This window comes from Lissotriton helveticus, chromosome 4_1, assembly GCF_964261635.1.
Source record: "Lissotriton helveticus chromosome 4_1, aLisHel1.1, whole genome shotgun sequence".
Lineage (NCBI taxonomy): Eukaryota > Metazoa > Chordata > Amphibia > Caudata > Salamandridae > Lissotriton > Lissotriton helveticus.
The window spans coordinates 1,820,143,369-1,820,155,378 of record NC_136063.1 but is presented as its reverse complement, the minus strand read 5'-3'; the positions used below and the strand labels follow the sequence as shown (position 1 = coordinate 1,820,155,378).

Genomic DNA, 12,010 nt, shown 5'->3' with positions numbered 1-12,010 from the left:
AAGATTTCGTTTCAACCTCTTTTTCCGTCTTGTTACCTTTCTTAACGTGCAAAATTGGTCGCACGAATTGGCTCGTTGTCCGTGCGATGGTGCATCCGTTCAATCAAACATTCACACCATCTTGTTCTGTCAATTGTTTGTTCAACCACGTAAAAAATGGATAATCCCCCTTTTACGAAGTATGGGGTTGAGAACGTGTCGGCCAGCTTTTCTGGCTCTTCAGATGCTGGACACACCCCATGCTGCCAAATGTGTGGCACTTTTCTTGAAATCCTGTTTAAAAACACGTTGTATGATTGGGCTTCCTACTACATGAATTGATATTCCTCACACTTTGTTTACTTTACTGTAATTATTGTTTCTTTTTTTAGTTATGTATTAAATTTGTATCTTATTTTGCTTGTACTTTTACTCGTGTACCCATAACATTTATTCGACTTGTTAAACTGTACTTTTTATGATTCAACTTACTGTTAATCGAATAAAAGTTTATGAAATGAAAAGGTAACCTAGGTTTCCTAGTCAATGTGTGTGCTCGGAGTTGGTCCACCTTTATCTTGTAAGAAGGGGGAATTAACTACCTCCCAAAAATGTTTACTATCGCTAGATTTTGCCACATGTCATAGCTTTTCCCATGGTTCTGCTCTAAGCTGGTTCTTTCTATTTTCCCTCGCTAATTTGTACTCCGTCCTACATTTACTTATTTGTTCTTTATGTCTCGGTTTCCAGTTTAATACTTCCTTGATTTTCGCAGCGGCTTGCGAGCACTTCTTATCAAACCACCCCATTATAGGGCGCATTGGGGCGGTTAATTTGGATATTGTACATTCCAAGATTTTTACAAAAGATTTGATTATTTGTTGCTCGTTGGCTTGGGGATCTAAGCATATGGAAATATCATTTCTCTTGTTAATAATGATCTCAGTGATTAGCTTATTTGGGTCTATTTTATCCCATCTCAAAGTATAGATATTCTTCCTTTGGAAGATTGGCGTAGGGACAAGTACGTTACTCATTAGTTTTTGCTCATCCCATGGGAGGTTATATAAAATTAGGGCATGATCGCTAAAGCCCGTCATCTTAACCTTTGGTTTACTTAGATTTTTATAATCTCATCAGAGTTCCATGAGGGACATCTATTTCTGAGCAGGATTCAACTCTATAAAAGGTAGGAACTGATTTGCCTCTACTAGGATCTATCTAATTTCTAGTAATCTGGAAACCAGTAAGTTATATGAAGCATCACCATAACCTACACGGTAGAAATGATTGATTGGGTCCCATTTAAGATCCACAACCCTTCATAAACATGGGTCCCCTCTACAACATCTAGTTATGTTGAAATCCCCCACCGAGATGATTTTTAGGGGTTTTGGATAACCGTAGAGCAGGTCATCCATGTTCTTTCCAAGCTCCTGTACCACTAATGTTGGGTTTGTGAAGTTATTATTATAATAATTTATTACTAATAGGTCACTACTTTTTTCATTTTACAATTAACATATGGTAATAGGGGGAACTGTTCCAAAATGTCACTGTTTTGAGCGTCGTTGTACTTGCTAGTAATGTTACAATACCGCCTTTTGCCCTGGCCCTAGAAGATGGTAGCACTGGGGTTTGAAATGTTTGATAATCATTTATATTTATGGGATCTATCTCCCATGTTTCTTGAAGGCAGATAATATGTGAATGTTCCAGTTCCTTGTGCCATTCGTAATATATTTCATGCTGTTGCCCAGATATATTCCAAATAAGGAGTACTGAGTTGTTTTTGCATCTTCTAAGCGTGGTTTCATGCGAATTACTAGTTCCGATCACACCTATTTCCGTCTCTTGCCTTTGTGTTTCTACCTCCATAATGTTGCACACTAAGGGCTGCTTTGTTATGTACTTCCCTGTATCTCCCCGCATTGTGCTCCATACAGGCGGGCCAGCCAGGAACGGCCAGCCCCAGGTCTTGCTATTTTTTACCAGGGGGTCCACCGCCTCCCTCCCGGCTCCTCCAATGGTAGCTGGAACAGACGCAACAACGCCCTTAGATCTAGGCCGTTGCGGTCATCGAGGAAGGCCAAGGTTCCCCAATCTGCCGCATCCGCACACACTGCCGCACAGCCACTCCTCTGCAGTCTGGTGCAGCAGCTTGAGTGTGGTCCCTGCTCTGCCGCAGCACTCCCCTCACAGCCTCCCAACTGGAGGAACAGGAGATGGCTCATTCCCGGGGAAGACTGTGGATCATCCCGGGTGTTTCTACCCCAGTCTGCAGCCACAAAGCTCACAATTATGTTGGATTAGACAGGGGCAGGTGGCGGAGCTCAGAATCGTGTGCCTACCGTCTTGCCACTTTTAGGACTCTTAATTTTCTTTATGATAAGCCGCCTCATATGAAATAACTGACTCAATCACTTACCTCAAGATCATATTTTGCCATGATGACTTTGGATTTTGCCCATTTACCACTGTTTTGGTGTTTCAGGGACATTCGCTCCTGTGAGAAAAGAAAGGAAATACATAGAATTCAGGAGATTAATCCACCTGCAATTTAATCACAATTATAAAAAAAAAAATCAATCCACGCCGCCAAGCACAGCTATAAACCACCGAAACAGCAAATAAAAATAGCATGAACAGTGAACAGATCAAAGTAATTGCAATGTAAGAAACACAAATGTCTATAAACTAAAATTCATTGTTTCCTCGAAGACCAAACATTTGACAGCTACCACAAAACCCACCCAAAATACACAGAAATAAGTAAGCTGAAAGTGTAACGGTTGTCATGAGGAAAATCAATTTTGCTCCTCACTTACTCTGAAGTTACTTTATAGCCTTGGAAGTGATTCTCTCGGACCTATGGGGTGTTTCCTACATTTTAATTTAGGACAAAAACAAGTTGACAGGGTAGAAGAGATAAAGAGAAACGTGAAGGCCTTGTAGAGATGCAGGTATGCACGTTCCACGTGAGGCTGGCCTTCAATTAAGGTTCTTGTCTTCTCTGTCTGTTCTCATGACATCATTCAGTCCCATGGGAGAAATGGCCGGATAAACCTCTTTTCAAGATATCTGCTCTGGATTAGGGACTGACCTGTGGTTTCAGTTTTCCAAACTGCTTTTTTTTCATAAAGTTTGATTGATTATATTTTGCTTACACTTGACAAACTGAGCTCAGCACTTACAAAATACACTGTCTTGTGCAATCGTCCCTAACCTGTACATAATACGCAGAGTAGGCTATAATATGCACACCATTTGCCCCATATCCTTTTAAGTTTGTGGGAGCAACTCCTGGCTCTCTTTAACTTTGACGCTGCAATCCATTTCTTTATGCCAATAATCAAAGGATTGCCAGTCTGGGTGATGGACTCACCGGTCTGGCCAGCACCTTTGATAAGATAGCGAACACCCTGGTCCAGTACTGACATATCACTTGACATCCCCAGATAAGATGACAGAAATCCCCTTCCTCACTGCATCAAAATAACTTGGGGGACCTAATATGGCCCATGTGCCACAGCCTTTGTGGGGTGAAATAAATGCAGCGAATGTATTTAACAAATCAACTTTATTGCTTTTATAGTAACATTTTACATAACAAAATACCCAGGCATCGGATACAGTCACCAATTTTGTTTTGGTATGTATCCCCATATAACATTTGTGTTAGGTTAGGATGGCATGTCAGATGCCTGCTAGACCATAATATTCCCACCAGTGCCTAAAATCTTAAGTGTTTTCAGGGACAGCCTCTACTCTGTAAATAGGTTTCTCTAGCTTCACCCACTATTCCATTGTTGGCAGACATTCAGACACAGTTACGGGATTTCGATGAATTCAGTTTGCGTGCAATGTCCATCTTTGCAAAGATTACTGCAGATCCCACCAACATCCACACTCCATGAGTACCACCCATCTCATCAAGGATCCCCACTAACTCCACTCTGGGAATCAAGTCAATCGTTTTTCTAGGATGAAAGTCAGTGTATTATCAACTGCTTGCTATTATTTCTCGATTTTGGCGCATTTAAAGGTCATAAGGAAAGCCCCAAATCTGAATCAGAACATCGAAAGCAGGATGGTCTAGAGAAGCACCCAGCGTGCCATAGGCGTCTGTGTGAAAGATGTGTCATATGACATTATTTCAACAGGGTCACACTGAAACTAGCTGAAATAAAAAGGTCTGCAGAATATAAGGGAATCATTTAAGTATTATAATTTTAAACAGAGCCACTCTGCCCAGGATGTGAAGCGGGAATTTAGCCCATCTTTAGAGATCTTTTTTCATAATCGTCACAAGAGGGAAGACATTCAGGCTCCACGTCAGTCCAGGCTGAAATAACAATTGTATATGGAGCCATTTTTACCACCTGCCATTCACAATCATTTAATACCCCAACCCAATTTTCTCATTCCTTCCAAAGGCAGCAAATTAATCTATTGCTTTAAGTACTAAATTTTTGTAGATGCACAGGAACACTTTTTTTACCCAGTGGGCCCATAATCACCTTTACTTTTAAGGAGTTGCATACTGCAAACTCTCTCAGTCCTTGCTGGTGCATTTCTAGGGTAAGCCACAGTTGAAGATATTGGTAGAACTGCAACTTATTACGGTCCAACTCTTCCTGCAGTTCGGAGAAGGATTTCATGCAGCTGTCTGACCAAACCTCACCCAGTTTGAAAATGCCAGAAAGGTTATGTAAAGAAATGTCTCTTTTTGTATGGTCACCCACGAGTTTTCTCAGTGCAAGTGCCGGACCCTAAAAGCGTATGTTGAATTGGCTATACCCAATTGGAAATGCATCACATACCTGTAAGAACCTTGTAAATGGTACCCTGGTACCAATGGCATGTAAGTTAGAGGGGTACCCCTGGGCTTGAAGCACTGAATATGTTACCCTAGGGGTCCCCCAAGTAAAACAAGTCTCCCAGTCCACGACTGCAAACTGGTAGAGCAGTCGTGCACTGCTAGCCCGACTTTGCTATTGCAAGCAATCATGTATAAAAGAGCAATGATACGGAGGAATAAATATACCATTTTTTATTACAGTGTAGGGAACAATCACTTACCCTCACTAGTAGTTCAACAGTCCTACGAATCTAAATAACCTAAGTTGATATGGGGCACACATACATAATGGGAGCGATCTTCAATTGAAGATAAACAAACAATTATACATCAAGAATAATAAATACATCAACAAAAAACATAAATGAACACAACATAATGTTACCAATACCCTAAAGTCTATGTGGTGTCTGCTTATATGTTTAAGGCAGTATACTGAAGGTAGCCCAAATGTATGTGCACAGAGGCAACCCAACTATTTCCGCTCTCTGGTGTCACAAAATATACTGTTGTAAAAAACTATTTTCAATTTACAGAACGGACTCCTCCATAGAAAAATATCGTCGATGCGGACGCGTTTCAGCCTCTGTAAACTTATCGGCCTCCTCAGGACGAGGGCAAAGGAACAATAATCCTCTGGTTCTATCACAGTCTTGTAACAGAAAGACCTCTAGCTGCGCCTCGATGGCGCCTAATGGGCACTAAAGCTCGAGGCGCCTAATGGGCACTAAAGCTCGAAATCGACTTCCTCCACTCTCGTGATGGTCAGTCTTTCCCAGTTAGAAAGTATTACAAAAGTCACAACCGCCTACCGGTCAGTTGCCACAAATTTGAATCAATCAAATGTGCCGGTCCCTTTTTCCACTATTCTGTGTGTACAAGCAATGGCAACGCCCCCACTTCCCCAGGACATATGTGTAAGTCAGCCCTTTGGCAGGCCTACTGAGCCCTAAAGGCAGGGTGCAACATATGACACAGGCAGGACATGTACTTTACATATCCTGACAGTAAAACATGCAAAACTACAGTCTACTGTGGAAAGACTTGGTTATCCTATTGGCGAGTGCAGGGTTACAAACTGACCATCAGCGGTGCTAACTTTGGAGCGGTGCGAACAAAGTGGGCGCTCCAAGGTATCACACCACTCCTTACATTAAGCCTGCCTTGTATCTCAAGTCAAAATGTAAGTAACTTGTTGTAATGTGCAGCTTTACCACAGCTGCCATTTTGTCTTTAAGACTCCTGTGCCTTCCCTGGCACATATTGGCCTGCTCCATTAGACCGCTTTTTGGCCTCTTGGAGAGACATGCCAATGTCTCTCAGGAAGCCACTTAGGTGTTATCCCAAAAGGCAAGCTTCAAATGGGAAGTAACCTTTGTAGAGCAGATTTGGGATACGAGGGGAGGGCTGCCCCACTGTTGAGGTAGGCAGGATGGCATGAGGAGCAGAGAGGAGAAACCAGTTGCCAAACCTGTTTCCCCAGGGCCATGTAGCCACATCCCGGGGTGGGCTAGTGAGGTCTGAACACCAGGAGAGGGGTCTGGCCAGCTTGAGAGTGGGCAGAATGGTGCATCCTGGGATTGCCAGATGCCACACTCCACAGGAAGTGGTCACCAGGTGGGAGGGAACCTAGTAGCCCATTGGCTTCCAACCACATCCCGCCCTGAGGGTATTTTCCAAGCATAAAGGGGGAACCACTGGCACCTACACCTCCGTTCTCAACCACCTTGGAGGAAGTACTGAAGAAGGACTGCCCTCCTCCACCAAGGGACCAGCAAAGAGAGGCTGTACCAATGAGGACTGTACCTGCTGGCTAGCAAAGAGAGGGTCTGTGCTTGCCGTGTTCTGCTCAGGGAGAAGCTATTTCCAGAGCCCAATCAAGGCAAGAGAACTCCGAGGGCCACCTGACTGGCCTCCAGTTCGCAGCACAGGGACACAACAGCTGAAGAAGTAACTAGTTTTAGTTATAATGATACGGGGATCTATACAATTGAGAAATTTATAAATTGTGATACAACTTTTGTAGTGTATGTTATTGCTTGCAGCTGTGGTAAGATATACGTTGGAAGTACCAAAAGAAGACTTAGAGACCGGATGTCTGAACACTTCAGAGCAATTAAACAGTGTGATACCCAACCGTATCTCATCTGATTAGAAACTCTTCTGATGGTATCAAACATAGTTTCAGTTATTATGGTATTGATTATATAGAACCAGACCCAAGAGGGGGGAACAGAATTCTGACACTCAGGAGGAAGGAAGTAACCTGGCTAATTAAACTTAAAGCGGTAGAAAAGGGCCTCAATGTGGATAATGAATATGAGTTCTTCCTGGGTAATGAATAAATATATAGTGAAAAAGATGGTCTATGTAATTATATCTCTGAAACTGTGAAGCAATGTAAGATATATATGAGAATTGTCTTGAAGAACTAGAACCATTGTATACTGATCGGATGACGTCTTAGACCATGATTTCTTATTTTTGATTCAGATGTGAACTTAGATTTATCAATACTGTTTATTCAGAATAATGATATTTAGGTACTGTTGAGATGACAAATTCTATTGTTAAGCCTGAGGAAACGCTAGTCAGATTTTTACCTTAAGATTACTGTTAAATTAGTCAGTTACATATGCTGTAAATATGTTACTTCTGGACTGTTAATTAATCCTGACGAATTATGTCCTCTTTGAACTTAAAATAACTTGATGACTACTGTGATATATGTACCCACAACCTATGACCTTAACCCCCTATCCTACTTTAAATGCACTCCTACACTAATGATTCTAAGGCCAGATAGCAGGGCAACCTACTAATATCCCTCCTATAATGTTCTACATAGACATTTACATTTAAAGGGTATGACAGCGATGCAATTGCACAATGTGAGTAGATACTGGTATTTTGAAGTATGCCTATTACCATTTAAAGATGGCGGCGAGAATCAACATGTATCTTATCTATACATGTGTATGACACGATTAATATCACCAGCCCTTATAACAGAAATTTCTGCAAATTTCAGTCTGCATAAAAAGTATAACTGTTAAAACCTGTGAGCTAGCGTGCACCTATACACTGTCACCCGTGGTCTACTATAAAATGGTATCAGTTGTACTTATATATCGATACTCCTAGTCTATTCTAAAATATTACCAGCTCACGATAGCTAATGACATATTCAATAATGACTGTCTCGTTAACTATTTATAAATATAACTGATGGTAACTCGGGAACGAGATATTTTTCATACTATTTCGGCTTTACTAATATGGCGCTCCGTGACTTTGTAGTTAGTATAAAAAGGAATACCAAGATGGCGCCCATGCAGAACGCCACTACGGAGACACGCGCTTCTAAGTGCAGGATATAGCACTAGAGGTAAGATCGCCTAGAATAACCTTAATTTAAACGACACGTTTTAATTATAATACTATCGCTAATAATAGTTCCCCGTTATTTCAGGTGAAAGAGCAAGATATCACCTATAATACTTGATAAAGTTGGGAAACCAAGACGTTATACATTTTGACGATTGTGAAAGTCACGCGTTCATGCCTGAGAGGTGAGAGTTCCCTCAAACTATTATTAATAATAATGAAGTGTTCATCTCTCCGAGCACATATATATATAGAATAGCTGGTAATATGGAGTATCGTCCTTACAGGTGACGGGACGAGATAGATTTATCGCTACATGGAATAACAGGGAAACCTGGATGTTACTCTAAGACACTCGATTCTTTACGCAAGAACTTACATTAGAGGTGATAACACCCCTCTATTACCATTCAAAACCGTATATTTGCGTTTCTCGCTCAATACCCTAACAGGACGGCTGCTAAAAAGGTATTTCGTTCCAACAGGTTCAAGGAAACAAATAAATTACAATATTTTACGTTGAAAAAAAGGGGAGATCATAAGAACCCCAACAAATAGGTAAGATAACGCTACACCTCGGTAATTTTCACTCAGCTGACTGTTAAGCTTAAGATATAGTAACTGGAATGACAAAAATATTACTCCAATAGGTCTGAGAGATATATTTGGGACCATCTACTACCTTACTTTGGAGGAATATAGGTATGAAACCCTGCGACATGGTCACTTTATCTATACTAACATTTTAATGAACAAACTTTTTCTTAACTCAATAATAAATATCATGATTAGTGATATTACTCATTAATAATCACATGGGTATTTCCTGCTTTTTCTTGGTGGTGAGCCTGTACAAATAATGTACCTACTCGCTTTATATATACACAAATTAGGGAGTCCTCCCTTCTAATTCTATCACTTAGCTGCTATTTACTATTACTTTTTATCATAATATTAATGTACTGGTTTGTTACATTTTGTTTGGGTTGCAGCCCTGAGGAAGTCATAGGTCAAACCTGACCAGACGAAACACGTGTTGGCTGCATGGATTTCTGTTAACTGAAGATTATACTGACAAATGGGATTATCTCCAATGAAGATGACAATTGGAAACTTATGAGAATAAATCTGCAATAATTTAAAAACTGATATGATATGTTATTGAGTGCTCGTTGAAAATAATACTAGCTGAAGAAGCCTACTGGGGCAAGTTGGTACACCAAGGGCTTAAAGGCGTTAACACCACCGCTGCCGTGCAGCACGAAGAGCCAAGACCCGATGCACAGAGTTGCACCAGAGTTTGCTGAACCTGGAAGCGCGGTCAGTGAGTTGTTGGGACCCTCATAAGGCAAGTAATTTAACTCTGGAAGGACAGGCATGTGACAGCGACAACAGGCGATTAGTAGTCCTGTGACAACTGGACATCCGCCAGACCGGAGGGGACTTCATGGGATGTCGACCATGCAACCAGGACCCCCTCACCATCTTCATGGACTGCGGAATCCATCCAGGTCACATGCACAACATCCTTGGAGCATTTTTCAGCAAGCTTCATTCTTTGCATCAGAACCACTTGATAGGAATTCATTGCTAAGCAGATAAAGTGCATGGAACTGTTGAAGGACTGTTCCCTCTGTGAAGGTAACTGTTCTTTAGGACCTTGATGATTCCCCCCCCCCCCCCCCCCCGAGAAGCTGTCTACTGGAGTTGGTTGCCCCAAAGTACTTCTAACCAACCCCATTGACACTTATCGAAGTTTTATTTGAAAAGGTTTCTAAGAAATCATTTCGTTGACTTTGCCAAGGCTTGTTTTTGGTTGAGTGAAATTGCACCTTTCTTTTTGGGTAAAATCTATATCTCTGGAACTCTCCAGTGGATCTTTTTCGTTCTAGTACCTACATTCTTATGAAATAATCTATTTTTATAAATTGGTGTCGGATTTCTGAAGTGCTGTGTTGATTTCTTCTTTAATTGTTTTTGTGCTGGTCAAATGCTTAACACATGTTCTCTGTGTAAGCCTTGCTGTTGAGTGACACAGCTACTCAAAACACAAAACGAGAGGGGCAGTGTACGCCACCACACGTCCTCCCAAAGGAAAGACCCAAAACACAAAGTGGCTTCTACAATGCTATTTCTATAAATCAGTGTTATGGTACAAATCACTAATACCTAAATTACCAAGATTATGGCGTGATTAGGGGAAAGCCTAAGAGGAGAAGAAACACCTAACGTATTGGAAGAGGAAGCCTCACACACATAGTGTGACATGCTTCATCATAGGCAACCTTTTCCCACCCTGGTAGGACAATACCAACAGGTCAGACTCGACCTCCTAGTAAACCATAGAGGGACTTCTTAAGATAATGTCCTGTAAAAAATATGGGCATACAAATAAAGTTAAAAGTACCTAGAGGTAATCCGGATTTCACCTTTATTAGTGGTGACCTCTGGGCATCTAAAACCAACTACATGATGAAATGAGTGCACATTGGCTCAGACCATTGCCTTATTGCCAACATGTTTCTGCCCTATTCTAAGTTGCCTATATCAGTCGGGGGCATTGGTCAGGGCTAAGGATCCCTAAAGACCTAGACTAACAAATAGTCAATAGTAAAAAGTTAAAACCATGCACTAGAAGGACCGAAGTGAATCCTACCTGGTGTTAGTGCTAGTGAACCCTCACTAAGGGGATACCCGCCATCCAGTCTGTCCTCTGTAGTCACACAATAATTAAGAGGTAAATCGTGCAGGAGCACATCATCCGTACTCACACAGCCACAGGTAGAGGTAGAGTTATACTGTCTTTCTAAGATTTCATTATCTTACCCTTTATTGATTATTCTTTATGTTTCTTCTCCACCTCTGCTCCCTCATCTCTTGGGGAGGCAGGTGGATTGCATGTGAATCCAAAAGATTCCTCAAGCTGCAAAACTACTCCTACATGTAAGCAACCATTTCAAGTTGCAGCATGAATCCTTTGTAGATTCACATGCTGTGCATTGATTTTATAGCAGTTTTATCATTGTGGAGGCTAGGCTGGAGAGGAGTTTGAGCTTGCAAATAAATGTTTCAGCACTTTGTCCCACTTGTGCTTCTCTGTTCATCTGTATGTCAATGCATTAGTGTTTTGTGAACGTATATACTGATGACCTAGTGGCTGCTGTGCATATGTCATTTAATGGAACATCTGCCAGGTAGACTACTGGGGCTCCTTTCTTGCGTGTCAGGTGAGCTCTTGGTTTAGCTTCTAGTTGTATGCCAGCTGTCTGGTGGCACATCTGGTTTGTTTGAGTAATCCACCTTGCGATGGTGTTCTTAGTGACCGGTTTCCTTTTATTATTGTCTACGAATTATATGAATAGTTGCTTTCCTATCCTGATTGATTTTGTTTACTCCATATACTACATTAACGGGTGGAGAGGGGAGGGGAGCAAATCAAGAATCAATGATGCAGAGTGGGCCTTGAGCCAGGTTTCCATAAGGAAAGCTATGTTGATGGCTTCGCTAAGGATGGTTTCCGCGATTTCTGTTGCATGACGTGAAGCTGATCGACAGTTGACCAGCATGAAGTTGAGGGGTTTATGGTTGATTTCAGGGGGGGAGGAGTCAGAATGAATAGTGGTGCGTTGTGGGGGAGGTCTGGGGGATCCTGGGGAGGTTTTGGTACGGCTAATCCCTAGCATCACGGGAATAGTGGAATGCAGTGAAAGAGGATCAGGAGTCGCAGTGAGTTGCGGAGGGAGCTTGGGGGAACCAGTGGAGGCAGGGATGCGGTTTCTCCCC

The 12,010-nt window shown here is 41.7% G+C and overlaps 1 protein-coding gene across 2 annotated transcripts in view; it reads right to left on the bottom strand.

Annotated features, from left to right (window-relative positions):
- The window catches only part of UTP14A (UTP14A small subunit processome component), a 413,069-nt gene that overhangs the window by 185,408 nt on the left and 215,651 nt on the right, over positions 1-12,010 (bottom strand). For both annotated transcript variants that reach the window (XM_078688447.1, XM_078688446.1), the window contains exon 10: positions 2,408-2,485. In XM_078688447.1, coding sequence (XP_078544573.1) covers positions 2,408-2,485 — 78 coding nt within the window. The remainder of the gene's footprint in view (positions 1-2,407; positions 2,486-12,010) is intronic.